We start from the raw sequence: 16,167 nt of genomic DNA on the forward strand, positions 1-16,167 counted from the left end.
GAGAGCTGCCGACCTCTGATTAACTGGCAGCTCTTGGCGGGCAGGGTTTCTGCCATCGGGATCTTAAATCCCAGGCTCAAGGCTGGCCAGTTTAAGTGCCTGACAGATGCTTAATTGGGTTGTCCCTGCCACACAGAAGCGATGTGGGGTTCCCACCCATTCTACAGTCGGTGGGTGAGACCCCTGTCACCAACATTAAACCCATTCCCCAATCTGTTGCTGCCCTCTGTCAGACTACAAGCATGAAAGGGGAGTAGCAGGCTGGGAGGGGGAGTGAGAGGGAACTGGGAGGGGAAGCAGGGGACTGGGAGGGAGTTAGTGAGGGGAGTGAGAGTCTGGGTGAGGAAAATAAAAGAGCGGCGACCTGACTGAGGAAAGCACTGGAGTGAGACCCTTGGAAAGACAGACTGGGAGCAGGAAGGGGAGTGACTGGTTGTTGCAAACAGACTTGAGTAGCAGCCCAAAGTTTTCACAAAATCTTTGGGCCTTAATTTGGACTCTAATTGACTCTTCAGGGAAAGGTCACTTGGCCCTTCAGGAGGTAAATTTTGTGTTGTCTTAGGATCTCGTAACATTGGCCAAGTTTCTGATGTTCTGCTGCTTTTGGGAGTTTGGGCTGCAGCAGATGCAGTTGTCAATGTTGTTTTAATATGGAGACTCGTCTTATGCATGGGGGTGGGGAGTTTTAGCTAGAAGGTTGAGAGGGGTGGGGGTCAGTGTTTGTCTGCAATCTGGCATTGCTCTCAAGTCCCCCTGATGCAGGATGTTGGTGGGGACTGATTAATTGACTGTAATAAACGGTTGCCCTCATTCCACTTTAGTGCAACGCCACGTGTGGCCGGGGTAGGAAGTCCCGGAGAATTCTGTGCGCTGGCTTGGAAAATGGAGCTTATAAGGAGTATGAGGAAAACCGATGTGGACACTCCAAGAAGCCTAACGAAGAGGCAGCCTGTTTTGAGAGGCCCTGCTCAAAGTGGTTCAAAACATCTTGGTCACAGGTAAGCAAACTCACCTGATCAGCAGGGAGCTGTTGGGCCTCACTGATTCACGTGAAGAGACTGTACCACAGCATTTTCAAGTTATCTTTGCTCTTGTTTGTTTTTTTAATTCGCTTTTCTTTTCCTGCATAAGATTCCTCCCTTTTGTTACGAACCTGTAGCGAAGAGAAATATGAATTCAAAGTTATTAACTGTGATTAACAAGGTTTCATGTCTTAAAATAAAAGAAATTTACTGTACAAAAGTCAAATAAAGCAAACAGCACTAACTGGCCACTGTCTTAGGTAATTACTTATACTTTTCATTGGAAAGCATTGGGCTGACAAGTGGCTGGTAACATTCGTGCCACACAAGTGTCAGGCAATGACCATTGCCCCATGGCATTCACTGGCATTACCATCACTGAATCCCCTCCATTATCAACATCCTGGGCGTTACCATTGACCAGAAACTGAACCCCCCCCACCCCACCCACCCACCCACCCACACATGCACACACACACACACACACACACACACACAAACACACAGAAATGCAAATGAACTATTTTTTACCTTCAGAACAACCTGCTTGATTCTGGGACCCACACGACTAATTTTATATCTGTAATGGAATTAGTGGCCCTCCTCTGCAAACTTGCTGGTCCCAGCAACAAAAAAATACTGCCCTGCTTTCAAGCAGCATTTAGCTCCTTTTCATCTGGGAACCACATAAATAATCTAAATCTTTTATTGAGGTAAGTGTATACCTCCTGGCTCTATCACAAGCTTAGAGATGGGTCGTCCATTATTTAGGTTTTCCCACTACTTCCGGAAAACACAGGTTACCTTTTAGTGATAATTAACCCAGGCTTGTTGGATTTTGCATTTGCATTAGGATTGTTCCCCCGTTTCTTAATCAGGTTTCTCCATTTAACGATTTAATCTCCAGGTTAGAAGTTATATTCCTAAATCTAAAAGTCCTACATCTAAAACACATGAATTATGGAATCAGATATTCATGCACTTTGTTTTCTTGACTCTTGTTTCCCTGCTCCCCGTTCTACTGCCTATGGCCCAATGGAACTAGGTGATGCCAGTAAACATCAAGGCATGAAGCTCCTCTCCCACTCTCAACTCCATTTATCATATTTAGCCAGTAAGCAGGTACAAAAAGCAAGTAGGAGAAGCTCACGGAAAGTTGTCTTTTATCTCATGCAGCTGGAATATAAAGGATAGGAAGTTAGGTTTCAGTTGTATGAAGCCTTGGTTAGACCCTGACAGCATTCAGACATCAGAAAGGTTAAAAGCAAAAAACTGCGGATGCTGGAAATCTGAAACAAAAACAAAAATTGCTGGAAAAACTCAGCAGGTCTGACAGCATCTGCGGAGAGGAATACAGTTAACGTTTTGAGTCTGTATGACTCTTCATCAGAACTAAGGAAATATAGAAATGAGGTGAAATATAAGCTGGTAGAGGGGAGGTGGGACAGGTAGAGTTGGATAGAGGGCCAGCGATAGGTGGAGGCAAAGAAGAGATTGCCAAAGCTGTCATAGACAAAAGGACAAAGGGGTGTTCAGAAAGGTTATAATGGCTTTGAGGTGGGTGCAGCACAGACTTACCAGAATGATCCCAGACCTTACAGCGTTCAATTATGAGGACAGGCTGGATAGACTAGACTTCTATTCCCTCGAGTATAGAAGATTAAGGGATGGTCTGATCGAATTATTTAGAAATGATCAAAGATTCATAGATACAGAGAAACTATTTCCTCTGGTGGGGACATCAAAACCGAAGCTTAACATTCAAGCTGGGCCATTCAGAAACAAATCAAGAATAGATGGATTTGTTATGTAAGCATATTATGGGCTGTGGAGCAAAGACTGCTAAACAGAGTTGAGGTGCAGATCAGCCGTGATCTAATTGAATGGCAGGACATTCTCGAAGGAATGAATGGCCTATTCCAGTTCCTTCACTCATTCCCCCCTCCCAAACCCATCAGCTGTGTTCCTGCTGTAGGAATTGGCACATTCTTTTTTTTTGATGAGTCTCCGATCAGGAATCTGTCCCCTTCATCCAAAGGTCGCAACGCTGAACATTTACACATTTATGCTCACTTGCACAGTCATTCCATTTCAGCGCAATTTCAGCAGCTTAACTGGGATGGAGCTTGAGTGGGCAGTGTGGCAGTCGGGGTGTGATGGGTGGCTGATTTGCTGTCACCAGCTCCTGCGCTGCGGCCACAGGATGGATTTATATGCCGCTGTGTCCAGAGTATGAAGCCAGCTCTAGGAATCAGGATCCCCGCTTGGTTACGTGCCTTTTCTGCATAAAAGCTTGCTGAGTAACAGTCCTATTAGCATGCTCTTTCCACAGAGGTTAAAGCAGAGTAGCTATTGGCACTGTCCACCACTTGTCAATGCGGCAAACAGTTTAACTGCTTGTGGAGAGGGTATTGACCAGAAAGGAGATTAATCCTTACTGCAAGTAAAGGGCTGTTCATACAGTCCTTATTTCATACAGTTCATACTATAATCATATCATACGGCACAGAAGGGAGATCATTCAGCCCATTGTGCTTGTGCTGGTTCTTTGATAGAGCTATCCAATAATCCCACTCCCCTTGTCTTTCCTCATAGCCCTGCAAATGTTTTTGTTCCAAGTCTTTATCCAGTTCCCTACTGAATCTGTTTCGACCGCCCTTTCAGGCAGCACATTCCAGATAACATCTCCGTCTGTTCAGTTGCCTGGTGCTAATGAGACTTCTGAGCGATCAGCAGAGCAAGCTGAGCCTCTTCTGACGCTACTGATTGATGACAAGTAGATGGGACAGACAATGCTGTCAATCCCTATCTCAGGAAGCTCCTCCTGCCCTATAACCTTCTGAAATTTCTGCACTTTTCAAATATTGTCGTCTTGCTCATCTCTGGTTTTCATTTCCCATTTTCATTGGTAGCCTTGTTTTCAGCTGCCTAAGCTCTGAAATTGCCTCCTTAAACTGCTCTGCCCCTCTTGCCTCATTAAAATGCTCCTTTAAAGCCCATCACTTTGACCAAGCTTCAGTTTACCTGCCCCAAGGTTGCCTTTTGTGGCTCAGATATTGTTTGGTCACCTTTGTGAAGTGCTTTGGGTTGCTTCACTAGTGGTTCAAGCACAGTGGAGTATTGTGCACAGTTCTAGTCTCAAAATTATATAAGGATAAAGAGACACTGGAGTGTAAAAAGCTGCACATGCTTGATGGAGCTGTATGGAAGGAGTAATCCTTGAGTTATCCTTGAACAGTGAATGCTTGATGGTGACTCTGGGGAAAATTAGTCTGTTCCTGGGCACTAAAACCCTTCTTGATAACTAAAACAGTTTTTCTTTCGTTGGTTTTGAAGTGTTATTGATGCAATATTGGCACTTTAACTGGCCACAGATGGATTGCTGTTACATTCGGCAACCTGCAGTTGGTGCTGTCTGATAAATAACTGTGCTCTTTATCCTGCACAGTGCAGTAAAACCTGTGGCAGCGGAGTCCGGGTTCGGGAGGTGAAATGTTACCAAGGAGATGAGGTTGGACAAGGATGTGATCCATCCACAAAACCGGAGACAAAAGAGGCATGTGAGGTTCAACCGTGTCCCACGGATGCACCAGGTAAGACTGACTGCAGCAGGCACCGTGATGCAGAGAGTGAGATCCAGTACACGTAAAGGACCTGCATTGGCAATCCAATCCCTCCCGCCCTACCCCAATATTAAATCCCCAATCCAATCCCTGGGATTAAATCTCCATCCAACCCCACCCCCTCCCTCCAATATTAAATCCCCAATCCAATTGCCCCCCCCCATTATTAAATCACCAATCCTCCCCCAGGATTAAATCCCCAATTCCAACCCCCAGGATTAAATCCCCAATACAATCTACCCCCAGGATTAATTCCCCAATTCAAGGACATGCACACCGAGACCCTTATGAATGAGCCACTGAAATGGCTACTAAGGCTAATTCCACTCAATGGTCAAGGGCATTGATGTAATGAAGCCTCAAACAAATGGTGGGGTTGGAGAAGAGGGATAAGGAGAAACCCAACAACTGCAGGCCAGTCAGTTTAACCTTGGTGGAGGGAAAGGTTTTAGAAATGCTAATCTGGGACAAAATTAACAGTCATTTGGACAAGTGGATTAATTAAGGAAAGTCAGCATTGATTTGTTAATGGCAAATCATGTTTAATTAACTTGAAGTTTTTTGATGAGTTTTTTTGAGAGGGATGATGAGGGTAATGCTGTTGATGTGGACTTCCAAAAGGCATTTCAGGAAGTTCTGCACAACAGGCTTATCAGCAAGGCTGAAGTCCGTGGAATTAAAGGTCTAGTGGCACCGTGGATACAAAGTTGGCTGAGTGACAGCAATCGGAGAGTAGCAGTGAACAGTTGTTTCTTGGCCTGGGGGGGAAGGTTTATCGTAGGGTTCCCCAGGCATTGGGACTAGGAACGTTGCTTTTCTTGATCTATATTAATGACCCAGACTTGGGTGAGCAGGGCACAATTTCAAAATCTGCAGGATGATGATAGACTTCAAGAGGACACACATGTGTTGCCTCATGAAGAGGCCCAGAGGTTTGTACAGTTGAACAGAAACTGTTTATTAACTATATACATATATACAGGATACACCCCTGACTAGGTGCTATCCCCACGTCGACTTCTACCTGACTGACAGCTGCACTCTACTACTCCCACGTGATTTTCTGCACCATAATGTGGGCTGTCCTGTTTCCCAAGTCCCACATTAACCCTTACAGTCCCGAACACCCTAATACTACAGTAGAAAGGCTGGCGGAAGTGGCAGACATGTGGCAGATGAAATTTAATGCAGAGAAGTGTGAAATGATACATTTGGTAGGAAGAACAAGGAGAGGGCATACAAAATAAACAATATAATTCTAAAAGGGATGCAGGAGCAGAGGGGCCTTGCAGTATATGCGTGCGCACATTTAAGGTGGCAGGCCAGGTTGAGAAATAAGGCATATGGAACTCTGGGCTTTATGAATAGTGGCATAGAGTACAAAAGCAAGGAAGTTGTGATGAACCTTTATAAAACACTGGTTTGGCCTCAACTGGAGTCTTGTGTTCAATTCTGGTTGCTGCAGTTTAGGAGGGATGCGAAGGCTTTAGGGAGGGTGCAGAAAAGATTCATGAGAATGGTTCCTGGGATAAGGAGCTTCAGTTAACATGGTTAGATTAGAGAAGCTGGGGATGTTGTCCTTAGAAAAGGGAGAGTTGAGAGAAGATTTGATCGAGGTGTTTAAAATCATGTGAGGTCTAACGCAGTGTGGGTAGAGAAAAGCTGTTCCCATTGGTGGAAGGATCGAGAACCAGAGGACATTGAGTTAAGACGAATGGCAAAAGAACCAAAGTTGACATGAGGAAAGACATTATTACACAGTGAGTGGTAGGCTGTGGAATGCACTGCCTGACAGTGTGGTGGAGGCAGATTCCATTGTGGGTTTCAAAAGGAAATTGGATAAGCGTATGAAGAGAAGAAAGTCAGGGCTATGATGAAAAGTAGGGGAGTACAACTAGCTGATCACTTTTGCAAAGAGCCGATACAGGCTGAATGGCCTTCTGTACTGTAACTGTGATCCTGTGGGTTGCTGCCGCAGGCAAATTCTGGAGACAGTGGGCGGAATTCTCCCATGTCCCCCATGGCGGGTTTAATGGCGGCAGCGGGTGGGAGACTGTGGTGGGGGATCCAAAAATCAGTTTCATGCTGACGTAAAATGACGGCGGGATCATCCACTCCCGGCCGCCACAGTGGGTCGCAATTCCTGCCAGAGGCCAGCGTGAAACCAATTTGCAGATGCAGCTGAAGGCCCGACCAGAATTACCCACCCCCGCCCATGTCCGATTGTCTGCGCCGCCAGCAGGAAATCACACCGGTCCAGAACACATCTGGACCAACATATCGGGACTTAGCTGAAGAGAGTCTGGGGCTGCGTCCGGAGTCCGGGATGGAGGCCTCCAGCGACCGTGGCCCCTGGAGGACGCCGCAGGGGTGGGGAGAGCATCTATCGGGTGGCTCTCCCAGCTTCAGTGCCTTCGAGGAGGTCCATCTTCCAGCTTCAGAGTGTTCCTGGAGGCCCATCCTCTTTCTTCAGGAGGTCCATCTTCGTTCTTCAACGGTGGGTCAGTGATGCCTTTTAAAAAATGGTGCCCAGATATGATGGTGGGGCCCTTGCCAACCAGCCTGCCCTGCCAGGCAAATGGTCGGGAAAACCCCCTGACTGCATAATTAATTAGGCCAGGATTGCGCGATACGGCCGACTCTGTGGTGGGAAACACACCTTGTCCCTGACCCCGTCACGGCACTTGGTCCCGGATGGGAGAATTCCGTCCTGTGTTTTTTTTAACTTTTAGCGATGTGCTCCTGCTTGTAGCTACTCCTACCAGGAGATCTGTTGTCATGGTATGTCACGCTCCTCTGCCTTGTTCCATCCTCACACACATCCACTGTAGCTCATCTGCCACCGCTTTGTGACGCCTGTCATCCAACTACCCCTCCCTTTCTGTTGCCCTCCACTTTGCCCTCTAGAAGAGATCTCTGTAGCTTTTCAGCTCTGATCAAATGGTGAAAATACTGACGTTTTCTTTCCTGGATATCACTTTTTAGAGTTAACTTTGTTCTTGCAATTTCAAGCACCTCTTCATTTGCCTTGTCGGTATGTGGAATTTTTAGCCTACGGTCTTAGCATCCACATTTCAAAGGCCTCTATTTTCTCCCACAGATCTTTATTTATTATCCAGTTCCTGAGGCATATAGGAAAGTGGATTGAATGAAGCATCTTATGAGTTTTTGCCTTGTTTCAAGCTTGAGTTTTCTTGTTGATAACACACCCTTCATCTTCACAGAAATACTTCTGGCGATCTCTATTCTTCCTTTAACCTCGGCATCATATCTACCATCCTCTGTTATCATTGGTCCTAAGTAGACAGACTTATCTACTTGTTCCAGTGTGACACCATCCACTTCAATCTTCACTCTAGTTCTTCTAATGTATTCCTTCTGACTACAAACTGAAGCAGAGCTTGGTGAAACACAGTTTGGGTTTAGACCTGGAATAGTAACAAGAGAGGGAATATTTGACCTAAGGACAAATATCTGGAAGTAAACTAGAACATTTACAAATGCTTCATAGACTATGAAAAAGTGTTTGATCGTGTTTATCACCAAAAGTTAATGTGACATTGTTGAAATGTGACATTGCCAGTAAAGATATGAGATTTATCCAGACCATATATAGGGACCAAATAGCAAGCATCAGGCTAGAAGATGGACAATCAGACATGTTTCAAGTGAAGAGAGGAGAATAACAAGGCTATGTATTGTTGCCAAAATTTTTAGTGAACGCTTTCATTTATTAGTTATTAAAATATTGGGGGGTGGGGAGGGAGAAAGGCTAATTGACTGACAGTCAAGAATTATCCAATTGGATAAAAAGAGAGTTTGATCAATTTCCATTGAGCGTGGGGTCTTGTGCCACAAGGATGGACATGCTGGGTGACCAATGGCAATAGTGTTGGGTGGGGGGGGAGTGTGGTTGGAGGTCAAAGACCTTGCGACGTATTCCAGCAGATTTCATCGACCCAGAGTTAGCAACACTCATGGGGCTGGCAAGTTGGGGGTGGGGTGGCCATGGAAGGGAGGTAATGAATCGGTTTCTGGTTTTTCCATGTTAACTCTACACCCTGTTTGCCTTGCAGATGACAATTGTCAGGACAAAGTGACGGCCAACTGCGCACTGGTGCTGAAGGTGAAGCTGTGCACACATTGGTACTACAGGAAGGCCTGCTGCAGATCCTGCAAGAACAGGGCATAGTGCCACTGACGACCCTCAGGGCTACAATCTTGTAGGGGAAATAATAGAAAATACACAGTCCCTTTTTCGAGGGTGGGGGAAGGGGGTGAAGTTTATAATCAATTCCAGTCAGTATGAACAAGCAATACTGCTAAACTTAAAAAAAAATGAACCCCCAAACCACATCTGTGTTTGTTTCATGAATAGAATACCACTCTTGCCTCTTTTTCTCTCTCTCTCTCTTCCATCACATCTTACGGGTGGTGGGTTTGTTCCCATTATTTCACCCTCCACCCTAAACTCCAGCAGTTCCTGAACTCTACTCTGGGTAGAGTTGGGCCCATTGGGTATCTCTGTCAGTGAACAGGAGCATGAGCTTCAATCCAGAGCCTGTCCCCTCCATGCCCCCATCCCCAACCACCTACCCTCCACCCCCATCCCTCCACTACCCCTCCCCTCCAAAATGGCCAGCTTCTCTGGTCTCCGACAGCTGACTCATCCCATAAATGAGGTGCGTGGCGCCAGTCCCAACAATGATCCATGTCTTAGTAAGACGAGATGAAATAGTTAACTGAGGTGGGTACCTAGATCTTTGAGTATTATAGCGGCTCTGTGGGGAGGGCATAAGGGCAACAGTCATTTGCAAATTTCCAGTGGTCTCAGAACTCAGAAGTCATGGCTATGGAGTGGTCACAGGCAGTGAAACAATATAAATAGCTTCTGGGCCAATGTAAGAGTCATGACCTGATGATACAGCTAAGAGACTTGTGAATAATTAGAAGTAAAAAATTGGCCCAGTACTAAGTTGATTGCCCAGACACCTCCAACCATTACAAGAAGTACTGTACTCCATATTGTTTACAAGCTTTGCTAGAGCCACCTGGAGGCAGAAATTTAGTACTGCATCAATTTTTCTTCAGTCCCTTCCTGCTCCAACTTTTTATCTTCCCCCAACTCTCTGGTTAACTCCTCCTCTCACCTGTGGACCTTGCAATTCTTATAGCCAAGAATGCCAACAAACCACCTTTCTGAAACCTTCCTCTTCACTGCCCTGGAGCCAGTTATCAAGAGGAGTGAGAGAGATTCTATCACTCTGATTCTTCCCCGTTCCCCCCCGGCGTGTAGCTTCCTGGAGTGGTGTGCCTGGGCTCGGGGACTCGGTTAGTAAGGGTTGAGGCTGTACTCCATCAGATAATGGCGCAACACCCTGATACTCCAACTCATGGCACAGCGTGCACACTCAATTCTTAATTATCACCCGGGGAACGGGGGAAAGAGCAGACAGGATTTTAACAGGGTTGCTTATGGAATTAAAACATGTTTCAGTACGACTCCCACATGGTTAGTGGCTTGGCTGAGTCACCTTGGACCTGATGATGAGGAGCCAGCCAACTGACTCGCAGGACACACTGTCTACAGGACGTCACTGGAGAGGAAGAGGCTTTGGCCCAGTGACACTGTGATTTGTGCTGCATGCATTATGATCACAGTTATATCGTTGCAATCAGAATGCGATCAAAGTAAGATGTGACAGTTTTCTACAGCAGAAAGCCCTTTTAAGTTGTAGCTACGCACAGGTCTGCTTTGGAAGGTGAAGCTAACACTCCTGGTGAAACTGAGTTCGGGGATGTATTTCTGATAGTACGGTGTAGCTTTAATATATGACAACTAGACAACACATGCTCCCAAATGGTAATTGTACAGCGACTCTTTAGAATTATTTTACAATAACAGATTATTGATGTACTGTAGCTATATTATTAGAAATATTTTGTACAGCAATAAATAAGTGACTTTTTGAGTGACTCCTATTTTGTGGAATGTGACATTGTTGAGCTGCCCTGATGGAGTCTCCATCCATTGAGTAACACAAGAAAGTCCCAGGGATGTTTCCGTGTCTGGTACCCACTGATTTATAAAGTAAGAGTCATTTCAAACGACAAAATGGTGGCATTGGATACAGGTTACCCATTGGATAAAGATTGCCCATGAAGAGCCACTGTCACATCCCGGGCCTGGAGCATAGCATAAATCCCCATGGCACTGCTATTTGCAGCTCATGGCCATGCTTTCAAATTTCAAGTGGCTGTGAATGCCGCCACTGCCCCCTGTCTTCATGTTAAGAGGGCATCTGTGGAGCACCTGCCAGGAAATGCCATCCACCCAGTTCAACAGAGCCTAGACCTGCTGAGAAGCTCCTGGGAGCCCTCGCACATGTTCAGGGGAAAGGTTAATTGTTCCGAGAGCCTGCCTGACTCCCATCGGGTCGAGTGCTGCGGATTTTGCATGCTAGATGGGGCGCTTTCTCCCCAACTGTACTAATGACACTGTCCCTGTAATGAAATATGTCATCATCCCTGGAGGTTGGTGGACTTGGAATCTTAAATCAGGCCTAATAAAGCAACACTTGGCCACTTTTACAGTTACTTTAAGTCTATTTATAATATGCTTGCATTTATATAGCAACCTTAATGTAGCAAAAATGCCTCAAGGTGCTTCATAGGTTTGTTATAAAACAGCATTTAGCACCGAGCTGCATAAGGAGCTATCAAAAGGTTTAGGGATGGAATTCCAGAGCTTAAGGTCCGGGAAGCTGAAGGCATGGTTACCGGTGGTGGGATGAAGGAAATTGCTGATGCGCAAGAGGCCAGAATTGGAGAGTGTAAACCTCTCAGAGGGTTGTAGGGATGGAGGTAATTGCAGGGGCAAGGCCATGGTTAACAGTTGGTAGACGGAGAGTCTCCAAAGTCCCAGAAAAGTGTTGAGAATGTTGGGTTGTAAGCAGTTGTACTTTAAACTGACCATTTAGTCTGAATATGAGGAAGAAATGCTGAGCTTGTTACTCATAAATTATTGTTCTGGGTCTTGGCTGAAATCCAGCCTGGACTGAGCAGATGACAATGCTTTGGGCTGGCTAGCCAAATGTGTTTCAACAGTCAACATGTGACATCCCAGCAGCAGTGAGGTTGCAATCCTATTAACCGGTTATAAGACAGCACTGGGCACTGTCCCAGGCTGAGCTGGGAAAATAGAAATGGAACGGCTTGGAGTCACAATCTCAAGGGCTAAAGTCAGAATTTACCATTAGGCAAATTAAAACCTTTATCACTAGCGTGAAATTTGGACCATAAGGTGTCGGTTGACAAGTTGGACTCGTCAACTCCTCATGGATCCTGTTCGCCTCCATTTATCTGCACTTTCTCTAAACTGGATATATACAATCGGCTTCCATGTAATTTTTCCATTGTGTACATGGACTACTGGTTTTACAGTGCATGGATTAAAGTGTTTGTGTCAGGTGGACGTGCAGTCATCTCAAATAAATGACACTGAAGTATCTAGCTCTTTAATTTGTGAAAGGGGCTTATATATAGAGGCTATTGTTAATTGTTGAATATGTTGCTAGATGGGAAACAAGGAAGTTGAGAAATCATTGCTTTATAGATCAACTGAAGAGATATCCCTTGCCGTTCCCTAGCCTATTCCGGTAAAAGCTGCTACTATCTCCTGACACTCTTTCAGGAATGCTGATTGTACTCTAACTTTCTCTGTCCTTGTGCACCTGTGAGAATGGGACATTGCCAGGGCTTGGAATCAGAGTAAGTGGCCAATTGGCAGGGAATAGACCTTTGTCTCTGTATATCTTCGAGGCTGCCTCTACCTATCTTTTGCTTTATCTCAATCCCTATCTATTTCTCTTGCTCTCTATCTTTCTCATTCTCTGCTCACTCTCCCTTGCCCTCTTCTCTGTCACCGGTCTCTCAGTTTCCATATTTCTTGCTGTTCTTGGTGCTTCTTTCTCCAGAGTTCTGGCTCGCAGTTTCTCTTTCTCCAATCTCTCTCTGCTGCTTTCTTTTCTTTTGACTTTTTCTGCCTCTACTTCTTTTTATCTTTTTCACTCTGCCTTGATCACCTTTTGTCTTTCTCTGCTTTTATTGTGACTCTGTCTCTGCCACTGTTTCTTTTCACCTTATGCTGTTTGTCTCTTTGCTTTTCTGCTTCTCTGCTTACCTCAGTCGTTTTTTTGTTCCACTTCTTCCCAGCTTCGCTTCCCTTTCCTCTCTGGCTCTATCTCTTTATGCAACTCAGTCTTACTTCACACTCATCTTTTTAGCTCTGACCCTTGCGTTGTATTGACAATTTATTAACCCACTTTGACCTCTAAATAAAGACCACAACTTCTAATGGTCTATTGAATGGAAAATGCCACCTGGTAAATTCTGCATTTGAAGTTGGCTTTAATATATCTCACACTTTTATAGCAATGATTAATCACAAGTCTTTTGTATCCTTCCTGCAAAATGTGAATCTGTTGGGATTTATAGAGCTGGAGGAAATCGTTAACATTTTCTGTTTGATGTGACGTGATTTCAGGATTAGAATGGATGATGTACGCCTCTCCCAAGCCAGCTGTAATTTTGCATTCAGTCATGTACTTTGCTCAAAGTGATCGTACCAAATCGAAGTTGTGCTGTGCGGTACAGCGTGACCATGGCCCAGATCGAGTCAGGCGATAGAACTGAGCAGAGGGTCTGATCGAGCCTGATGTTGTTCTGAGGTTCAAAGCAAAGTCCTGTCATGTCATGCAGCTGAGCAGAGGGCCAAAGGGAGTCAGGCATGGAAGGCGAGAAGAGAGTTCAAATGAGTCGTGTGGTGCAGCTGAACCTTAAGGAAGTTCAATGAGAGTATTCATTAAGTCTTCTGCTTCCTGCTTTTGATATAAAAAAAACGCTATGATGTGAACATATCAGTCTTCCATTTGTCCAGGATTTCAAATCTTCTCGAATACAGGTCGTTAAACCCAGGCTTCAGACCATTGAATCCCAATTATTTTTAAACTTGTTCAACCTCTTTAAAATGGTGGAATAATTGGCCTTTTCAAAATAAATTTTTTAAAAAATTACTGTTAAAACAAATGAGAAAGGAAACAAGAAAAACAGAAAAAGAGGGGGAGTGGGAATTTGAGCTAAGTGCAGAGAACAGATTAAAAGGAATAATGTTTTTAATTAAGGTTACATTTTAGTCTTTAATCAGATTCAACATTCTTGCTGTTGGAAGGTCCTGTTTCTGTGACATATTGACATTACTTTGTGTCGGATATTTGTGAATGAAATAGCTGGATAGCCCAGAGTTTCTCTGTCCCTGGCACTCGAACAGTTAGTCTTCATCACTTGATAGGATGTTTTCTATCTGTGGAAGTAGTTTCTGCATGAAAGATTCCACTATTATTCCTACAGCTTAACACCTGGGTTACTTCTCACAGAACCATTGCTGCGTACTGCCCCTCTAACACCCTCAATAGCTCTCACAATACACTCATACGAAGGATAGCATTGGAATACAGCACCGCAATACCTGCACATACCCACCCCTTTATCCCATTCAAAGGGCTTTGTGTATCCTATCATCTGCACTCCCACCCCCCCTTGAACTGCTACTGAAGCAGACTTTTCCTTCCTCACCTTTTAACTCAGTGTGGGAGACTTTTACCAGGTGGCAGTGCACCTTTAAGCTGACCCACAATGCAGTGCATGGTATGAAGCACTCTTGCATCGAATGTGCATCGCAAGGATGGGCCATTCAGCCCAATTGGTCTCTGCTGTGTTTATGCTCCACATAAGCCTCCTGCTACCCTATCTTATTACCTTATCCTATTTTCTCTCTCATGCTTATCTTGCTTCCACTTAAATTCATTTATACTATTCATCTCAATTACTCCATGTGGTAGTGAGTTCTGCATTCTTATCATTACTTTGGGTAAAGAAGTTTCTTCTGAATTCCCTATTGGTCTTATTAGTGACTATCTCTTCCTGTCCCGCCGATGTGCACAGGGATTTCAATGTCTCGCCGGCCCCACTGCGGGGCAACCTGCCATGGAGCGGGCTGGAAAATTCCACCCCATCTTACATTTGTTACCTCTAGTTTGGACACTCGGGAAGAACTCTGTGTTGCTTCATTGGGGGAAGTCTGACCAAATTAAGTACCCATCAGGCAATTAACTGGCCCGTGTTGGGCCTTCCCCAGGCTTAGGAGCCCAGGAGCAGTGATCCTGACTGCTGAGAGCTATCGGCCAATCAGAGGCTGACAGCTCTCCATTGCCAGTAGCGCCACTGGGAGCAGTGGCTACTGCCGGTAATGCTGTAAGGAATTCACCAGGGATTGTTGCTGGATCCCTGACAAAAGGTGGGTGGATGGAATGGGGGGTCTCAGGGAGGAGGTCACCGGAATGGGGGACAGGGAAGTCAGGGGCAAGGGAGTGGCTTTCAGCAGACCCCCTTCCTGAATGGCCCATCTTTGCGATGTACATTCGATGCAAGAGTGCTGGATCCCTTGATCGGACACTGAGTGCCTCTGAATGAGGGAATTCTTTCCTATGGGATCGCCGGCAAACCAGACGAGGTTTGCTGGGCAACCTTCGGGAGGCACGGGAGACCTGTGCGACTCCCATTTAATCCCTGAGCCACCTCTAAATTCCGGTGGGATCAGGGATAATTGGTGTTGCTTGGCTTATTAATGAACCTAATTGACATCCTGCCAATAGTGTCAGCCTCTTCCCACCTCTGATTTAATCGTGGAAGGTTTTCCTGCATTTGGCAGACTGACACGTGGTCTCGCATGTGATTTATTGGGCCCGGCTGCCACGTTCCCATCATGTTGGGCTGGGTGAAGTTCGGCCCTATGGCTCAGCAGTGGACCAAGGCCCACCTCAGAAGAGCGCCCTCTACTGCACTGACTTCCAATGACATTTTCCAGCTCCTGACGTAGAGCATTCTGTTACCCCTCTCTTTTGAGTGTAAACGTGGAGTTGAATCTGATGAACTTCTACACTCATTTACCATGTTTTTAAAAAAAACTATTATGAAAGCTTCCCCTTGGAGTAAATAAGAATCCCAGCAGCACTCGGAGTAAAGATATTTTACACTTCAGAAAGCATGTCACTGATCATTTGCATATGTGTTCCAATTATACGCCGCTCCGCGGAGTCCAGTGAAGATGCTGCATAGTTGGAAGCAATGAAACAATTCTTTCACTTGACCCAGATAGCATTGACTGAAACTCTTGAGCTGTTAAGTATTGTTGGTTCCTAACTGTAGGAGATGGAAGGAGCAGGTGGCACAGTGGGTTGGAGCATTAGCCTTTCACCTCTATTATGCAGTTTGGAATTGGGCCCAGACTGGTGGGAAGAAAGCCAGCTCCCTACAGCTGCTAAACATCCCGGAAACAAATGAGCTCGGTCAGCCTTAGTTCAGCTGTCAGCGGGTGGGAGCGCACAGAAGATCTGACCTTATCAGGGAAAGGAAGGAATAAGCAATGTTACATTTTTGTACATGTTTTGGGTAGTGATTATGCA

At 45.4% G+C, this 16,167-nt stretch overlaps 1 protein-coding gene across 1 annotated transcript in view; it reads left to right on the forward strand.

Annotated features, from left to right (window-relative positions):
• The window catches only part of LOC144692770 (ADAMTS-like protein 2), a 91,307-nt gene extending 80,710 nt beyond the window's left edge, over positions 1–10,597 (forward strand). The window contains exons 15-17 of the mRNA XM_078561848.1: positions 822–998; positions 4,471–4,615; positions 8,722–10,597. Of these exons, the coding sequence (XP_078417974.1) occupies positions 822–998; positions 4,471–4,615; positions 8,722–8,837 (438 nt within the window). The 3' untranslated portion in view covers positions 8,838–10,597. The remainder of the gene's footprint in view (positions 1–821; positions 999–4,470; positions 4,616–8,721) is intronic.
• The last annotated feature ends 5,570 nt before the right edge of the window (positions 10,598–16,167 follow it).

The sequence above is a fragment of the Cetorhinus maximus genome, chromosome 17 (genome assembly GCF_964194155.1).
Source record: "Cetorhinus maximus chromosome 17, sCetMax3.hap1.1, whole genome shotgun sequence".
In the NCBI taxonomy this organism is placed as follows: Eukaryota; Metazoa; Chordata; class Chondrichthyes; order Lamniformes; family Cetorhinidae; genus Cetorhinus; species Cetorhinus maximus.